This window comes from Oryza brachyantha, chromosome 8 (genome assembly GCF_000231095.2).
Source record: "Oryza brachyantha chromosome 8, ObraRS2, whole genome shotgun sequence".
NCBI classification, from domain to species: Eukaryota; Viridiplantae; Streptophyta; class Magnoliopsida; order Poales; family Poaceae; genus Oryza; species Oryza brachyantha.
This window is the reverse complement of record NC_023170.2, coordinates 10,561,535-10,581,155: the sequence shown is the minus strand read 5'-3', so window position 1 is coordinate 10,581,155 and position 19,621 is coordinate 10,561,535. Positions and strand designations below refer to the sequence as shown.

General features: G+C 39.2%; 2 protein-coding genes across 3 annotated transcripts; both read left to right on the top strand.

The window, feature by feature from the left end:
• The first annotated feature begins 596 nt into the window (after positions 1–596).
• On the top strand, positions 597–6,907 carry LOC102715875 (UDP-glucose 4-epimerase 2). The gene is made up of 9 exons (XM_006659292.2): positions 597–964; positions 3,570–3,619; positions 3,741–3,876; positions 4,030–4,131; positions 4,223–4,450; positions 5,287–5,368; positions 5,730–5,812; positions 6,108–6,199; positions 6,286–6,907. The coding sequence occupies exons 1-9, from the start codon at positions 737–739 to the stop codon at positions 6,527–6,529; spliced, it is 1,245 nt and encodes a 414-aa protein (XP_006659355.2). The 5' UTR covers positions 597–736; the 3' UTR covers positions 6,530–6,907.
• A 9,182-nt stretch (positions 6,908–16,089) lies between these two features.
• Positions 16,090–17,956, top strand: LOC102702033 (dnaJ homolog subfamily B member 1-like). 2 transcript variants are annotated; one of them, XM_015840094.2, is made up of 3 exons: positions 16,090–16,662; positions 16,782–17,160; positions 17,278–17,956. In XM_015840094.2, exons 1-3 carry the CDS (start codon positions 16,506–16,508, stop codon positions 17,762–17,764), a joined length of 1,023 nt encoding a protein of 340 aa, XP_015695580.2. In that variant the 5' UTR covers positions 16,090–16,505; the 3' UTR covers positions 17,765–17,956. The 2 variants fall into 2 exon arrangements, with proteins under 2 accessions (XP_015695580.2, XP_040383030.1); XM_040527096.1 differs by having other exon boundaries at positions 16,090–16,664; positions 16,802–17,160.
• The last annotated feature ends 1,665 nt before the right edge of the window (positions 17,957–19,621 follow it).

Genomic DNA, 19,621 nt, shown 5'->3' with positions numbered 1-19,621 from the left:
GTATAAGGGATCAATAGTAGCGGAGGAGAGTGCGCTGGCGACGCACAGAGGCTCGGAGAGGGACGCCGACGCGCGCAGAGATGATAGCACACGGGGAAGTACAATCAAGAGGGACGTCGACGTTGGGGAGGGAGGCATGGGCAAGGGGAAAGAAACGTTGAGAGTGTGAAGGAGAAAAGAATGAAAGAGAGAGGCGGACAGTTGTGGCTATATATGTCGAGCCAAAAAAAGACGTAATAGTTCAAACTAAAATTGATCCTGTTAGAGTAGAATGATGTCACGAAGCATTTCTTTTTGTGTATCTAAATTTATTAGTATATAAATAAATCTAGATTAAACTGAGCAAATATTATTGAAACGAACACAGATCGAGCGTAAGCAGAAAAAACCAAACCAAACCGGAAACCCAAACGGGGGCGCGGTCCAGTCCAGTCCAGTCCAGCCGAGCGGCGTGGTGGTGCCCCGCCACGAACCCACCCTCCCACGACCGACAAGGCTCCCACCTCTCCCGCTGCCGCGTGGGCCTCACCTTCCCCCCATCCCAGCACGCCACACACAAACACAGCTCATAACCATCGCCACCCTCCTCGTCTCCTCTTCCCTTCTACTCCCTCCCCCGATTCCGAAGCTTCCCGGCCGCCTCCTCCTCCACCTCCTCCCCGTTTCCCGCGCCTCCGGCCAGATCCGCGCGCTCTCTCGGCGCGGAGGCGGGTGCTGGTTTGGGAGGTGGGAGGAGATGGCCGTGGAGAAGACGGTGCCGGGCGCCGGGGCGGCCGGTGGTGGGGGCAAGACGGTGCTGGTGACGGGAGGGGCCGGGTACATCGGCAGCCACGCCGTGCTGCAGCTGCTGCTCGCCGGCTTCCGCGCCGTCGTCCTCGACAACCTCAACAACTCCTCCGAGCTCGCCGTCCGCCGCGTCGCCGCGCTCGCCGGAGACTACTCCAGGAACCTCGCCTTCCACAAGGTGACCAAATGCTGCCTGCCTCCCTCGCCTCGACGGATCGATCTCCCCCCATCTCTCTCTCTCTCTCTCCTCTCTCAATGCGGCATTTGTTTGCTTGTTTTTTTTTGGTGCGCCTAGATCTCCGCGGAGTTCCAAGGGCTACAGTTTTCAGAACAGAACGTGGATTTTTTCCCCATTACTCTTTTGCTGCATTGATTGCTTCATTAGCTGGGTTTTGCCTTCAAAATGCATGCTCGCGTGCTGATTGGTAAACGTCTGATGCTGCCGCATCTCTCAAGGGTTAACCTACTCAGCATGGCTTTTTTGGGCGAAGTTGTTGCATTTTGGTATGAAAAAGTTTGGCGTTGCTTGGATAACTGGTGCTTCAACGTTTCATTTGGTGCTAGATGTTAAGGTTTGTTCGCCCTTAATTTTCTTGATAGAATTTAGGACACTTTATTCATTCTAGTTGGTTAGAGGGAAAAGTCAGCATCTTTTGGTTTTGATTCGAAACCTGTCTTTTTAATTCGTGTAGCAGACTGCCAGATTGGAGATTTAATACATCAGCGATGTCGACAAAAACTAGTTATTTGTTACTCTACTGCCAGACCGGGACTCCAGCACTTCCCTTGTCTAAAAAAAATAACAGAATTGTTACTCTTGTGGCAACCCTTTGATGTCTTGATGGCACTTCAATGGGGAATTACGGTGCATTTGGACTTTAATTATTTAACCAAGAGTGTTTGTGAGGTATGCACAGTGATCCTGCCATGTTAGGCAGTTAGCTACAGCTGCCAGTCTACTTTTAACTTTAGGTAATGGGTTTGCACTTTCTTTGCAGCTGTCAAATTGGGATCGTTTGCATGTGACATTGTCTTCTCCAGCTGATTTATTTAACTTCCCCCTGATGGCACTACCAACTTTGCACAATTGGCATTCATTTGGTAGCTCTGATTAATTTGCTGTCCTAATTATTACAATGGGAGTGGTTGGCTAATTTAAACACCGTCACAGCTAGCATTTGAAAAGTACAATGTTTTTTAGAACTAATTTTTAAAGCTCGTAGGGCCAACACTGTACTGATAATACTATGGTAGTTAGCTTGGATTTGGTATGTGATCGGTGATATATTCTAATGAAATGCTAATAAGATTATAAGATCCTCCTGTGGATCACAGAAGGACAAAGCTCTGAAACGTCTGAAGTGCCCAGCAGCTAATGGATATCATGTTGATGACTGAACAGCTTATATATCTGATATAGAAGTATTGGTTGATACCAGTTTGAGAATTCTTTATGTCCCATGTGGGTATTGTTATAGGTCAAACGGCAGAAAACAAGGAGATCCATAGACTCACATAGTTGGACCCATCATTCCAAAGTGAAACCATTGTAACATAAACCTTTTTTTTTTTTTTTTTGCTTCCATAAACTGACGTTCTAGTTGTTGTCCTCCTTTTGATTTTTCGTTATTCTGTAGTCTAGGAGTTCCTGGCACGTTTTCGGGGTTCTTGTTACTGTCCTGGTTACCCTGTTTGTGTTGCTCACCTGCTGGTTCTTTTTTGGTGCCTGTATGGAAAGCTGGTATCCCCAGTGTTTGAAAACTCTGTTTTACTTGCTTTCTTAAAAGCTGGGCAGAAGCCTCTTTTCTGAAAAATAAACTGATGTTCTGGGCCAGAAACCATTTTTGGTTGAATTCATGAGACCAGGTTCTGAACTATAAACCTTTTTACTGTTGAACCTTAAAACCATGCTGTTTACCATGAATAACAATTTTTGGAATCAAGCTGAGTATTGATTGGTGTATATTTCCTTCTCATTAGTAATATGTGCATCTGCTTTAAGATTCACATGTTTTCTTTTGGTTGTTATTGAAGTACGGCCAATTTTTAGCACGGCTGCTGTCCTCTGATGTCTGACTGTATCAATTGGTGAAATTTGCTTAAATTTGTTGTAGGTGCACATATCCTGAGTCTGACTGTTATTTGTGTTGCAGTCAATGAGATATTTGGAATTCTGATATTTGGTCACTCATTGCCTATTTGCACTGTAAAAGTTCCATTGACAAGTTTATGCCTGGAGATTTCTCTTTGGACTTACCAGAGAAAACCTTATAATTTCTTTACTGTAGTCAGCGCTGCAGCTTAGGCAAACAGATTCCATTGAAGACTAGATAAAGTTGTTTAAATTTGGCACTGGAGTTTCTTGGAGGGACAAGTTACTTTTCTTCATAATTCAGAGCAATTCTAGTGGTCTCTTATGCAGCGTAACTCCTACCTTGAGCTTAGTTGTTCAGAGTGAAGTGCACTGTTCTTACCAACATAACTTGATAATGAGTAATGTCTGATATAGTATTTCAACTGTTTTTATGGTATGATAATTTTGTGGAAGCAGCACCTATCCTTCTATAATTTGCCTCCTTTTCTTGCAAGATTAGATATGACTTTTGTCCATGAATTTTGTTTCTCATTATGTGATTGTGTGCTGCAATTTTATAATTGATCTCTGATTCTCTGTCAAAGGCATTGTATTTTTGCTCTCCCATTTGATGCCACGCTAAACAACTGACTATAAAGTTTATGGACATGGATGCAACCTACCAACATTACTACTACTGCTTTTGCAGGTCGATCTCCGTGACAAGGTGGCACTGGAAAAGGTTTTTTCCTCGACAAGGTAAATCATACTGCTTGTTTTGTTATGGTATTTTATTCGAATGCTTTTACTGTTTCCTTGCATGCAGAGGCATGTCCAGCATCATTACTTGTTCTTTATTGTTAGCATCTTTGCTCTTCAGATTCGATGCTGTAGTTCACTTTGCTGGACTAAAGGCTGTGGGTGAGAGTGTGCAGAAACCGTTGCTTTATTATGACAACAATGTTAATGGTACCGTAAATCTTTTGGAGGTTATGTCTGCCCATGGTTGTAAGAAGGTATTTATCATTTGCACTTTATACACAGAGTAACATCAAATTTTCTGCTGTGTGCTTACAATGAATGGGTTGTAGTTTGATATTTTTAATCCACTGGTTATCTCTGGCATTGACATGCTGTTCCCTTTTTTTTTGTATGTTCAAACTTTGTAGTTGGTGTTCTCATCGTCAGCTGCAGTTTATGGATCACCCAAAAACTCACCCTGTACAGAAGAGTTTCCTCTGACTCCAAACAATCCATATGGCAAAACAAAGGTATGCGGCCATTCAATTTTTTCCTAATGTGCGAATCTTCTAGCATTCATAAGTTCTCCAAATTGATCACGATTTTAAAAATGGACTGCAGCTTGTTGTTGAAGATATTTGCCGTGATATCTACCGTACAGATCCTGAATGGAAGATTATTCTACTTAGGTACTTCAATCCAGTTGGGGCTCATCCTAGCGGATACCTTGGCGAAGATCCATGCGGCATTCCCAACAATCTCATGCCTTATGTTCAACAAGTTGCTGTTGGCAGGAGGCCTGCTCTGACAATACTAGGAAATGACTATGCAACCAGAGATGGTACCGGGGTAATGCTTTTCACATGATATATTCAATTTGTCATGATTTTTGTTTTTTTCAGTTTAACTAATCCATGCTGATGCTTTTCAAGATCTTGTTATAGCTGTAACTTGTGAGAGTGTTTACTACAAAATACAAATAGCTTTATTTTCCTCCATATATGCCCTTTGGTGATAAGACTTGATTATTTGTCAAAAGAGTCGCTTAATGACTGTACCTTCTGCTTGGAACTGTCTGTTGATTTATGATATCTAATAAGACTGTATCCAGTGTCTGTGAGAATGTGCTATTTCCTAAAATCCAAATAATCAGAACAAATAAAAAGAATCATAATATTTTTTTTATCAAGAGCAAAGGTGTATCTCATTCATTACTTTACCAACTCTGTTCATAGTCATACAATTTGCTCCTTGCTACCTTAGTCAGGTATGGACCTACTTTTCTAGGAACTTCTTTTGAAGCTTCTATGCTTCCAAGGATATGTTTGTTTTGTTGTATTGTGTTAGGTTACTTGAATAAATACAATGTATACATAGAAGTTTTCTCCTTTTGGGACATTTAATTAAAATATCGCATTGAACCCTTGCATTGGACGATATAATTCTCATTTACCTACATCAATGCTTCCTTTGCCAAGACAGTTCAAGTTATAACCTCTTTTTTAGATAGTGGATGTTCAAGTTTTTTTTGCTAAAAAAAGGATATTAAGTTATAGCCTCTCAATTCCACATTTGTTTAAAGATGGTTTCTGGTGGTGAATGTATGTGTGGGCTGCTGTAGTAGCTGTGATTTGCATGTGTTGTGGTATCCTTTCCATGTTAAATGACACCTGCATGATTTGCAGGTCCGAGATTACATCCATGTGGTTGACCTCGCTGATGGACATATTGCTGCGTTGCAGAAACTTTTTGAGAGCTCTAACATAGGTTAGCTCTTGGCCTCAGATGATTTCTGAATACTTATTCACTAGTCCTTTTGTCTCATGTCAAAGGTAGCAACTAACCATTCTTATGTTTATTGCATATTTCCTAGGATATTGAATTTTAGTAGGTCGAAACACAAATTTCTTGTTATAAGAAACATTCTGTCCTGATCAACAATGTTTTGTAATGTGTAGTAGGCGTTCCCATTTTATGTAAGCTTAAATTCGATTTTCAAACGCCAGGCAACAAGAATATCTCCAGAGTGCATTTAATTTGTTCTACTTCTTGGGGGACATTGACACTAGAGTGATTATTATTATTTTTATTTTATTTAAATCATGTTTGATGTTTATTTCACTTGCAGGGTGTGAAGCATATAACCTTGGAACCGGAAAAGGAACATCAGTGCTGGAGATAGTTAAAGCATTCGAGAAGGCTTCTGGGAAGGTATGCTAGATTTGATGTACAGTGTGGGGAAGATATCTTCTTCCATTAGCTAGGCACATTTAAGTTAAACTACTTTAGTTTATGCCACGAGTTAAAAATTACATGACTATGTCTATGCACTAATAGTACCACAATGCTAAGTTCTTGTCTTGCCTGTTGTGCGTGCAATGTATGGGCTTATGTTTGTCTTCACTTAATGATTACTATCATTTGTTATGGATAATAAAATACATTATTCCACCTGCCTTCCTTGCCATGATTTGTTTTATACTTATTATTATTTATTCTTGTGTAGAAAATTCCTTTGATCATTGGCCCAAGACGCCCTGGTGATGCGGAAATTCTATTTTCGTCAACTGCTAAAGCAGAAAAGGAACTCAACTGGAAGTAAGCTTTACATCAATGTGTAATCACATCTAGAAGTCTCAACCTTTTTCTTTCTTGTTCATATCATTGATATTGTGTTTCCCCAGAGCGAAATTTGGCATTGAAGAAATGTGTAGGGATCAGTGGAACTGGGCTAGCAAGAACCCTTATGGATATGGATCACCAGACTCCACCAAGCAGAACGGGCACCATTTGTACGGATCAACTGGCTCCCCCAGGCAGAATGGCCACTGCACAAATGGATTTTCTGAATCCACCAAGCATAATGGTCATAACGGATACGGTCTGGTTGACTCTGCCAAGCATAACGGCAATGGCCACTTCCACTGACCATGCTTCAGCCTTCAGTTGGCCTGTGGGCTCCTTGTACATGCGGTGTATCATGAAACTATGATCTGAGATCGTTGCAGATCAACAACGGATTTGGCAGGTCACACGAACATGGTCAAGCTTAGATAATATTCTTTTATTGTTCATCGTTGGCTGAAGAATCCCACTGCCTGTGGGTATATATTTACCTCCTACTCTGTGTGTACGATCATTTTTTTTTTCAGATTTGTTGTAGGAATGTGATCATAGCCAACTAGCTGATTCGATTCTTTCACTGCTAATTGAGCTGCATTATCTGTCGCAGAGCTTGACTGATTCTTGTACCATATTTCTTTTTGTGTATTTGTATGATGTAATATTTATGAAGAACTAGCCTAAGAGATGCTCCTGTTTCTCCTTGCATCATGTGTGAAGTGGACTCCCGAGTGTTATGCATGTGTGGATGTGAAAGAGAAATGCTGCTCCAGATAAAAATTGATGAGTCACCACCTGTGGTACAATCTGATAGATATTGGTCATTAATGCCCGTATGTTCTGTATAGAACCTTTCATTTTGGTCCTAGTGTATATGCAAAGCTTGTTAATTATGAGTCTTTTTCACGATTTCGCATGATAGATGCATGGATTTATTTGTTGTGAGTTTGTTATTCATGGGCTGGATACCACCAACGAATTATGATGCGGTAAACTTTTTATGGGAGGAGATATCGATGGTTTTTTAAGATAAAAGAAAGTTCTTATTGATCTCAGTCCTGACAATTATATCAAGATTAATTAATCTAAAACATACGTCCGGTCTGTTTAGAATGTCTGAGGGGGATCGGCTGGCTTAATGAGGAAACGGTATATTTGTAAATAAGAAATAATTTGGTTTAATGAGCCAAACTATTGGTACGGAATAATTATTCTATACTCCTTCCTTTCTAAGGTCTAATTACACCTCTCACTCTTTTTCTAAGGCTCGAAACATTCTTCCGTCCTGGTAAAATTATCACTAAAACGCTCATTCACGGGTCAAACCTGTCCGTTGACTTGCCTTTACGACCCACCTTTTGTCACTTTCGTCTGTCTAAAATAGTGTAGTAATACGTAAGCTAAAATGTAGTAACACATCTAATTTGTAGTAACAACATTAAAATAAAATATAGTCATAACGAATCTAGTTCAGTATGGTGAAAACGGTTTTTAAAAATAATATACGATATGTGAGATATTGCTCTCTAAAAATTAGAAATACAATCTTTTAGTTCTTCCATATTTACTAGTAGTACTAGAATACGTGTTACTGCATTTTCACTGTGGTGTAATTGTACAAGTGTAATAACTTGTAAGTTTTATAGTAACATATGGTGCAAGAAAAATAGACTATTAACAACGAGCCGTGCTCATGGCTAAAATTCCCGTGTTACTGCATTTCTATCACGATGTTATACAATTATATAGTAACAATGCACATATTTTATAGCAACATAACATATTACTGCAATTTATTATAATGTTAGTATGGTGTGTTATTACATGTATTCGATTTGCATGGTAGTAGATGTGACATCTATACGAAACCATGCTTCAATAGATTGTGAGTACGTTGTTGATGTCAAAAGTTGATTTGATGACATGTCACATACGAAGGCCTGAAAGTCTTTCTTAGATCGCTCCAGTGCAGGATCTAAATTCTTAGAAAGTGCGGACGTGCCAATCAGTTTGATTCTACAATTGACAAAATGAAGAACAAAATAAGTTGATCGGTTATCGACCCCATAGGTAACTAAGAATCTAGCTGATCAGATATTAATGTAGCAGCATTTAGCCGATATGTTGAGCAATCGGCTATTAAAAGTTTGGATCGGCTAGAAACCCAATAGAAATAGACTCAAATGGTTAAATAAACAATGAATCATTCGCTACAATCGGCTAAAACCAACTAGCACCTAATCCTCATAAGTTGATGCAACACGAATAAATACTAATCTAAATAAATCAAGTCGATTGGTGTATAAGAAGTGAAGTAAAGCAATCGGCTACTCTGTTGATATAAATATAATAAGCATGCAAGTTTGGAAAGATCATCTGCCATAACCAACTGATAGTCAAATAAGATGTATAAAATATCTAGCCTAATTTACTGGGAATAATCTTAAAAGATCGGACCAAACAGAGAAAGTTCAAGATTACGCCTAGCAATGTTAGGCTGGATACTAAACAGGTCTAGATCGCTATCAAGCCAATGAGACGATGACTGATAACTTATCAGCTGGAACTCGATAAAATAATAAGTAAGATGCATCAATCTGATATAGATCAGATCAAACCGAGATAGTATTCGATAAACACAATCTAATAGATCGGACTGAACCGAGACAGTATTGGATTGAATATGTCAAATAGAAAATATTAAACCAACGTAGATCACCCAAGGTGGTCGACCAGATCAACTCAAGATACGAAAATAACCTAAGCTGAAACTGATATGATAACTAGCAACCGTACAAACAAATCAGAAGATCAGACCGAACCGAGACAATTCTGATCTAGCCGATACGATCGCCTGGGCCGGTAGAACGTAGGACTTACCCCTCTGCCGGAGATCGAAGCGATGCAGCCCCGTGTCAGGTGCCAAGTTCCACCGGTGATGAAACCTCGGTGAGGAGTGTGGAGATGCGTCGAAATTTGTATTTGATCTGTGAATGTAGATGTAGATACAAGATCATGTGTGTACATATTTATACCCATGGCGGATACGAGTCCATATTGGACACGACACACGACTTCTAATAGATAAAAGAAAATAACAAATCCTATTTAGACTCTGTTGACGCTGAAAATAACAATCAACGATCACACACGTAGGTTGGGGAATCAATCTTAGACCACTCCAGTGCAGGACCTAATTTTTAGAAATACTAGGCGTGCCAGTCAGTTTGATCCTGTAACTGACAAGATATAGCATGGAAAACAGTTAACCCTGAAATCACTATCGGTCGGGTAGCCGATACCATCCCAGGACCCTAGCCGATAAACTCAACGATCGGCTTTATAGGAATTTCATGATAGCGAGTGTAAATATGCCCAATCGGCTGAGTGAGAAGCAGGATAAATACTGAACAGATCAACCAACCAATCAATCTTAAAAGATCGGACCGAACCGAGATAGTCTTAAGATTAATCAGCCGATCGGACTACTGCAGGACTTATCGCACACGAAGTCAACAGCCGATACGAGACTAGATATGAAATTGAATATAAACCAGGATGCCATACTAATTATCGGTATAAAATAACAACAACTATCAACATGCCTACTCATACCAGACCTAGAAGATCGAAACTAATCGAGACAGTATAGATCTAGGCATAATCATGCATGATATCGGCTAATCATTATAATATGTAAATAACGAGATGGCAAACCAGCGTAACTCACCAACCGATTCATTAGACTCGGCCGATTGGACAGGCTTCTATGAACAAATCGTACCAAACATACGTAGATCAGACCTAACCGAGACAGTATGTAATCCAGAACGATATGACCATAGAAACATGAAGATCGGTGAGACTAACAAACCTATCAATGGATTACTTAAGATAATGCTGGCTAGAACTCCAGCGATAAGCCCTCGCGAACCCCTGACCCAATCTACGGACACATCACTGTTGAACCAGATTGATCGGACTAAACCGAGACAGAACCAGGTTAACTAGAATCGTGCTAACAAATCAGACAGAAGAACCTGCAAGGTCTTGATCGAGGACTACTACTACTTCAAGCTTAAAACAGATTAAAGGAATAATAGAACTGAACCCGCCGATCAACCAGGCTAGAGATCGGATTTAACCAAGACAGTCCTATTCTGGTTGATCGACGGGCGTTGACGAACTAGAACTTACATTGCGAAGCTAACAAACCTCGCACCAAAAGCTCAAGCAAGTCGAAGATTTGAGGCGATACGCCAAGTTAGATTGATCTGGAGATAATTTACAAATACCTCGGGTACACATATTTATAACCTCGGGTGATAACTAATCTATCTGGACAATAATCTATTACTAACTAACTTACGGGGTTCGAACTCTAATTAGATAACATAATCCCAACCGAAATCTAGGATAAAACCTAATTAACCTACACAGACTCACAGCCAACACCGAATCTATCTCTATGCTCTAGGCCCGACCGGACTCCACTTCTTGTCCGACTCGGACTCTATCGGCCACAATCACTCCGCATTCAATCTCCTGCTCCCAGCCGATCCGCGCTTTCTTATCCGATCCGGTGTTTAGCTATGTTTCTATTTGTAATGCCAATTTTCCAAAATATGGCGTTAACAGACTCTAGTTTTAGTCCCTATTGGACACGACACACGTTTCCTAATAGACAAAAGGAACAAGTCCCTATCGAACTCTAACTCTAGAGATAAAGCAAAATTCCTAAACTGACTCTAATTAATAGATAAAATTAACCGTCATGCCTTGGTTTTCATGTTTCCTTCTCCAATTCAGACTCTTCTAGATAAACTTTCCATCGACTATCGCATTGTTTCCTTATGACCTTATCTGAATCCATTAAGAAATTTTACCAAATTTTGGTGTTAACATACATGAAATTGTTATTATGTAGAAGTTATAATATTAGTGTGCAACTATTTGCCATAACATTAGTATATACTTTACAATTTTTATATATACTCTTAAGATTTCAAACTTTAAACAACAGCTTCATCTCTCACCTTGTATATAATTTTTAAAAATGTTTCTACCCACTGTTAGAAAAAAATGCTTTTAAAAGGTAGATTCCTCACAAGTATATTTCGACGTTCTTACTGCATATAAGTTGTGTTGTTACTACATGATGGTCATACTGTTTCTACACATTTTCAATGAGGCGAGCGGTGATTCTTAAGATTTCAAACTTATACAACTATATCTCTCACCTCATATATTGTTTTTTTTAAAAAAAAAATATTTGTACCGATTGTTAGAAAAGGTGTTTAAAAAAATAGATCACTTATGGCTAAGATGTTACTGCACGATGATCGTACTGTTACTGCACAGTTCCTATGAGACGAGGGGTGAGCTTAAGTGGATATGAGAGAAACCCAAAAGAGGATTGACCCACGGGACGAACCCTTTGACCGGCCTTTGATTAAAGTAGGAAGTGGTTTTTAGGTCTTGGGATGGAGAGGATATGGAATAGTTATCCTAAAGAGGGTACACAATAGTCTTGACATGTATATATACACTGGCCCATACAGACTACGTGGCTACCATAGTTAAATAATCATTTTTTATATAACTAGCAGAATGTTCGTGTTTCATCATGGATATAAAAATAATCATCCATGTAAATTACATTAAAATATATGAAATAGTCATATGTACATAATTTAATGAACATTCAAGTCTGATAAAAACTTATTCTCCCTGTGCATTTTGATAAATTGTTTAATAAATTGTGTCTTTTAACTTTTCCGTACACGCTTGACCATTTGTCTTATTAAAAAACTTACATGATTACCATTTATTTTCATAAATAGATTTATTACTAAATATATTTAATTATAACATACAATTTCGCATAATTGCACAATTTTTTTGAATGATTAAACTTGTGTCAAAATGCCAACAACGCTATCTATTAAAATACAATGGAAGTATTAACCTCCGTGCATTTTCATCTACACGTTAAATAATGGGTATGCCAATGCCAAGTTATCCATCTAATATTTTATAATTGCAAAAAGCATTATATATATAAACTGGCAAATAGAACACAAACAATATTTCTCCCACCAAAAAAACAATATATGTGGATGATATATAAGAACTATGAAAATCCACATATAATTAGTAATAGGAAAGGCTGCTCCATTTAGAAATGGGAAAGGGATTCTTAGCAAAAAAAATTGATGATAGCATGTGATTTTGATCTGAGTATCACTTTCATATCTAGTGAACGTGAATGGAAGGGGTCAACTACAGATGCTAGAGTTCTTTGCTCCGCAATGAACAATGGTTTTAAAGTACCTCCAGGGAAATTGTACTTGGTTTATGGTGGATATGCCAATACCGTTTCTTTCCTTGCACCATATCGTAGAGTTAGGGATCATCTAAAGGAGTTTGGGAAGAATCATTGTAGACCTCATAACTACAAGAAATTATTTAATCATCGGCATGCGCTATTAAGGAATCATGTTGAAAGGACCTTAGGTACCGCAAAGAAGTGCTTCCCCATCCCCAAAGTTGAAAATTTCCACAAAATAAAGAACCAAGTAAAGATACCTATCGTTGCTGCTTAATTTGTTCCATAATATCATTCGATCACTCAATGGAGATGAACAATGGTCGGATGACCAGCCATATAATAGTGACCCATAAAATTTTGTTGATCTACCAGATGGTAATGAAGGCAATATCAAGGCATGAATCAAGGCAATGCTCTAAGAGACATGATAGCACAAGAAATACGATACGATTACCAGCATCATAGGAAATAGTGGACTGCAACAAAAATTGTTTTAATGTTTTGTAATCAATTGGTTATGCTAGATGAATGTTAAGATACATGGTATTATGACATTTAAATATCTCTTTTGGGTTATAAGAATATTTAAATATTATGTAATGAATTAGTTATGCTTTTACTATAAATCTAGTGTTGTGCATATTTCCATAATTAATATGTTTGGAAGAGGTTCTCCAAGGTTGACTATGCTAGTGTCTAAAGCTGCACAAAAGAATTCTCCCAAAGGTGGCTCTAAAAAATATGGCGGCTCTCCTAGACGTATGCAACTGTAAAATATGTGAAAATCCAAGTATGAGAACTAATTGCACCATGTTACACATCAATTTTTGATTTGTGCAGAAAAATCAAGAGCTTCTTGGAATCATGTCCTAGAGAAGATCCTTGTTGAGTTGCTTCATGAGCACAATACCGCTGATTATAGGGGTCAAAATGGATGGGCTACAAATGCATGGAATAAGATTGTGAAAGAATTTCATTAGAGGGATAGGTATGTGATATTCACAAAGCCCCAAATACAATAGAAGGAGAAACAGTTAAAAAGAGAATATTGAATATTGAAAGAGGCTAGAAAGCAGAGTGGAGTTTCATGGAACAATCAGAGGTACATAATTGAGGCTGAACCGGTTATATGGAACAACATAACTGCTGTAAGTTAATTTTGGAACATTACTTAATTATGCGGTTTATTATATTATGTATATATTTAATGTTTTGCTTTTATTATTTAGTCATTCCCTATAGCCAAGAAATTCCGCTACAAATCTTTTCTTTGTTTGAGACCTGGGGGAGATTTACGATGGTTAGTTCCACCACAAGCCCATAATTATTGTTATCAATATCCATGTTTTCTTTGTTACTCTTTCTTACACTCAAAAACTTATTGTGTAGGCCCTACCGTACAAGGAACCTATAACTTCACATCAATTCAACCATCACGCTTCCCTGTTCTTACACAAGCTGTGAGCAAAGATGAGCTCAGTAACACCATTGTTACCTTTCTAGATTTTGAAGACACCTTGGCTTATGATGGACAAGATGATACAAATGCAAGACACTACAACCAATTGGAGAAGATGTTGCATGTGTTGAAAGGAATACACATATGTTACAAATAAGAGTTATTGCTACTACAAGAAACAAGGAAGAAAAAGAACCAAAAAGGCAAAAAAAAAAGAGTGTCGGTGTAGAAGCTCTTATGGAAAGGTATCTTGATATGAGAAGTAAGCAAGTTGAAGATGAAGCTGCATAGTTAGCAAAAGAAAAGAAGGCATATTCAGCAGGGGAAAAGGAAGTTAGTGATTTTTCAATAAGGAGGTGCATAGCTATTCTCAACTCAACGGAAGTGACAAAAGAGAAGAAGGCCAAAGCATATATTGTCTTCAAGAATGCAGACAATAGGGAAATTTCTGTGAGTGCATGCGATGAGGATTTATAATCTGCTTTGATTTGGTTAAGAAATGAAATGATCTAGCAAGTACAACTACCCTCCCATCAGTTTTAGTAGTTTCGGTTTAATTAGAAAATCACAAATATGGAATTTCACTGATTTTGTTTCTTTATACTCTCTAGTTTATGAATGTCATCCTTAACCTGAAAAATTATCTAGCTAATAGTTCAGAAGTTGTGATTTAGTCGGTCCATTTTGCAAGTAGCCATGTTTTCTTATGGAAATATTGCATATAGTCATGCTAACTTCCAATTAGTTAGGTACATATGGTGTTGTGGTGTTTGAGGACATTAATGCTAACTGCATATAAGCATTGCTTCAATTATTGCAGTTTGCCATAGAAAACTGAAGCATTTCCTTTTTATGCAGGCTATCCATTGTGTTCTTGACATCTTCTGAAAATGACATCCTTCTACAAGTCATGGCATTGTGTTCTTGACATCAAAAATTTCTATTTTCTTCTAAGAATCACTGGGTTCATTGAAAATAACAATGACTTCTAGATGCCTAGACAATGTTGATTCTGTTGATCAAATTTATTAATAATGACTTTTATACAACCTGATATTATTTAGTAGAAAACATCCATGGATTAGGAAACTCATTTTAGAACCTGTGTTGAAGACACATAAATTTGATAAGTTTCAGAACCTATGACATTTAGCTTCTTGATCGTGTACCTATTCTCCATGTAGTTCACTTAATTATTCGTTTGCTTATATAAATATAGTGTCCGATTAAGCCATGTGATTATAGTGTACAATATAGTCTTGCCATCTCATCCGCCACGACATCGACCAATCGAATCCTCGCGCTGTAGCATGGAGGTATATGAGACAATTTTCCTTGGCCCCATGCCTACTGGGCTTTGCACAATGGCCCATCGTCTCTAGGCCAAAATTTGGTGTGGTGTAGCAGTAGTCTAGATGGGCCTAGTCAAGGCGCAGACCAACAACACCTGAGCCCTAGGCTCATGACGATAGGACCTATAAAGTACCCATACAGAAATATAAGTATTTTTAAGTAGTGCAAATATATATATTTTTAGTGGTCTAAATATGGTATGACAATGATACTATATATTAATATATATTAATAAGTGAATTGCACTAATTTAAAACCAACTTTTAAAATTCTCATCCAAGATTTAGATGCATTTGATTGTGAAGATTTTAAATAGTCTTTTTTTGTAGAAACCAAAATTTGGAAAAAAAAACCAAGTAGTTTATTCCTAAATTATATATAGTTCAAATGTTTTGAATTAAACCTTTTATAAATCAACTATTTTACAATGTATAATTTGGATACTGAAATTCAATTCAATATGTAACATGATTTTTATTATATGCTTTTTTAGGAATTTAATATCAAAATAAGGAAACATTAGTGCATTCCATATTAGACTCCAATAATTACCCTTAATAGAGTTTAAATAACAAAAATGATCTCTTACCAACCTATGAGGCAAGAGCAACACTGGCCATTGGATCAAAAGATGATGGATGGTTTATAATAACTTGGTGTACCATAAAAAAATTCCTAGCTCTATTCGTAGTTAAAACTATACTAGGAGAGACAGATCTTTACCCCAGCTCATGCACGCCAAATAAAGAAGCTAGAGATGAGCAAACCCAGCAAAAGCTTTGCTGTCAATCGCCATTGTTATCTTGCCTCCGATCAATCGATCGATCGACAAGACCGCTGTGCAATGATCCAATCACTACGTACGCACCTTCTTCAACCTCTCGATCGCATTGGTCGATCAAATGCTGTGTAGCTTCAAGCTCGGGAGCCTCCTCCTCCTCTGGACATCCCTCACGCGAGCGCTGCTCTCCTTCATCATCTCGCATTTCCTCTGGTGACCTGTCGATCAATCGTATCCATCCGCCATTGATCCGATCAACGCATGCATGTGTAACTAGAATCTCGAGAGGGAGGGAGGGCCGGGAGGGGTGCATTTGCCATTGATCTTGTCATGCATCTTCACCATTCTTGTGGGATCGATGGACTACTATGACATCCTCGACGTCGACCGGAGCGCCACCGACGACGACCTCCGGCGGGCCTACCGCCGCCTCGCCATGCGGTGGCACCCCGACAAGAACCCTAACGCCAAGATGGAGGCCGAGGCCAAGTTCAAGGACATCACCGAAGCGTACAGTGTGCGGATTTTTTTTCTATTTCTTTTTGTTTCTTTTCTTTGCAAAATGATTCTTCGATCGCCATGGTGGATTTGGTTGTTTGATGGATGGATTGGCATGGTTGGTTGATTTGGGTAGATGATCAATGGAATCGTCAGGTGCTCATCGACGGCGGGAAGAGGGCGCTGTACGACCAGTACGGGGAGGAGGGGCTCAGGGCCGGTGGCGCGCCGCCGACGCACCACGGCGGCGCCGACGACACCTTCGCCGAGTTCTTCGGGAGCACGCCGTTCACGTACTGCAGCACGGGCGCCGGCAACAGCGCGCGCGCCAAGCAGCAGGCGGCATGGGACGCCGGCGGCGGCGGCAGCTTCTTCCGTGACCCCGGTGGCGCGACGACGACGGTGGCGCCGCCGCCGCCGCCGGTGGAGAGCAAGCTGGCGTGCACCCTGGAGGAGCTCTACGTCGGCGTCACCAAGAAGATGAAGATCTCCCGGAACGTCGTCGACGGCAGCGGGTAAAAAACAAAAAAAAGAGAATGCGTTCAAATGAAATGAATTTTGACAAAGTTTGCGGATTCGTGTGCGATTTTTTTTTTTTTTGATGTTTGCGTGGATCGAATTGCGTTGCACAGGAGGATGAAGACGGAGTCGGAGATACTGTCGATCGAGGTGAAGCCGGGGTGGAAGAAGGGGACCAAGATCACGTTCCCGGGGAAGGGCAACCAGCAGTGGAGCCAGCTCCCCGCCGACCTGGTGTTCGTCGTCGACGAGCGGCCGCACGACGTGTACCGCCGCGACGGCAACGACCTGGTGGCGGAGGCCCGGGTTACGCTCGCCGAGGCGCTGGGCGGCACGGTCGTCGTCCTCGCCACGCTCGACGGCCGCGAGCTGGCCGTGGACGTGGGACGCGGCGGCGGCGGCGGCGGCGAGGGCGACGACGGCGCCGCCACCCCCGTGGTGTATCCCGGGTACGAGATGGTGGTGCCGGCGGAGGGCATGCCGATCGCCCGCGAGCCCGGCCGCCGCGGCAGCCTGAGGATCCGGTTCGACGTCGCGTTCCCAGAGCGGCTGACGCGCCGGCAGCGCGCGCGGATCAAGCGCGTCCTCGAGACGTGCTAGCGCGATGCCGCTACTATGGCTGGAGGCGGGAAAAAAATGCTTTTTTGCTCAACCACGCGGGTAGTGTTTGTACATGTATTATACTCACAACTAACGATCGACATGTGTACAAGTATATTATAGTTAAAAAGATGGTTATGAAAACGAGAAAATGATATAATCTTTGTGTTATATTATAAACTATTTTGGCTCTATACACATACTGTAGTGTGCAGTTTATGTACACATAAGTAATATAAGATACGAGAGTTGCTATCGTACGGTATCCTTTTAGAATAGAATAATTTATATTAGATATTAAATATTATAACTGGTATGGTATTAGATCTGATATCCCACCGATACCAATCGATACTCGCACAGTAATAACTTATACTTAGTGGTACCAACTGATATTACGGTGGTAACAAGTGGTACCAATTGATATTACGGTGGTAACAAGTGATACACCATCTATAAAAATTATAAAAAATAAAGGTCTTTATAAATAAAAATAAAAAATAAAAACAAAAAAAATAAAAGGTCTCATGTGGTCGTATGATAGACCGTGTATAATGCTACTCATTACATTTTGATAGGAAGGTGTCCTATTCCAATGGATGGATGCAGTTTTTTACATAGGGGTGGACGTTTCACTCGTGTGCTTGCATGTCATCTAAATAGTCATTAAAAATATGAAAAAAATGATAAGATAGATTAATATGAGTTATATCACTCTACAAACATGTAAGTCTAAATTTGACTTGTAGTAACAAAGTAACAAAAATAATTGTAAATGTGCGTATACTAGTTTCAGTTTATTTTTGTTTTTTTTCTACAACTTATAGAAGTTGAATTTAAAATTATATGTTTATAGAGTGATATAACTCATATTAATCTATATTTTTAAATTTTTTAATATTTTTCGATAACTATTCAGATGACATACAAGCACACGGGTGGATATGTCCACCCGTGAGCTTAAAGCAGTTTGTCACTGTAAGTAGCTTTTCCCATAAAATACACTCTTGATCTATCGGTGAATCTAAATAATTGGATCGAAACACACGAAACGAGGAGAGTATACGCGTAGCTATGCACTTATATGAATACTAGAACTTAAAATAAATATAAATACGAAGTTAATCTTAAAATGAAGAATGAAGGGAATGTTTACCGTGCACCCGAATCAATATTAGCCGTTAACATCATTAGATTTGTTGGCTAATATCATTATTACCTACTGAGTGGCGAGAGATCGAGAAGGGCCTATCCAAGGGCAATATTTGCTTTCCATTGTGGGACACTTCAAATAATCATCACCATTTTAAGCGTTCTAATTCAAAAGAAAGGTAACAATTATTTACGCACCGATGATTTAATTAGATCCATTTAGTTAAGTTTTTTTCAATAATATCGCAAATAGATTATTCTATCATAGAATATTTGATATGTTAATCAACCGAAGCATGGACGTTTATTTAACGATCTCATGTTTATTATGAAGTTCGTGTTCATTGTCATCCCGTAGCTGCGCTCGTCCTCAGATCAACTAAGACTCTAAACCGCTATTATTAGAGCCCCAGATGACCAAATCGTTAACAATAACATCAAATAAATCTATAGTAAATAGGAATGGTTATTTGGAGTTTTAGAAATACTAGTATTATACCCGTGCTAAGGCTACGACTCAATTTAGTAGTATAAATAAGATATTATAATTTCTTTCAAATGCAATAATATAAACCAAACATTCGAAATTATTTGTCTATCAATATTAATCAAATTATTTAAACAAGCTCTAACAAAGTATCAACAAACTACCAGTTAATAGTGACTATTGTAGTTTTGCATAATTAATCATAGGTAGCACATATT

Bases quoted from the DNA above. Each gene is read 5' to 3' on its own strand.
- LOC102702033 (XM_015840094.2), top strand. From the start codon at position 16,506: ATGGACTACTATGACATCCTCGACGTCGACCGGAGCGCCACCGACGAC. The intron at 16,663-16,781 runs GTGTGCGGATTT...TGATTTGGGTAG, and splicing joins GGACATCACCGAAGCGTACA to ATGATCAATGGAATCGTCAG. The intron at 17,161-17,277 runs GTAAAAAACAAA...TGCGTTGCACAG, and splicing joins AACGTCGTCGACGGCAGCGG to GAGGATGAAGACGGAGTCGG.
- LOC102715875 (XM_006659292.2), top strand. From the start codon at position 737: ATGGCCGTGGAGAAGACGGTGCCGGGCGCCGGGGCGGCCGGTGGTGGG. The intron at 5,813-6,107 runs GTATGCTAGATT...ATTCTTGTGTAG, and splicing joins TCGAGAAGGCTTCTGGGAAG to AAAATTCCTTTGATCATTGG. The intron at 6,200-6,285 runs GTAAGCTTTACA...GTGTTTCCCCAG, and splicing joins GAAAAGGAACTCAACTGGAA to AGCGAAATTTGGCATTGAAG.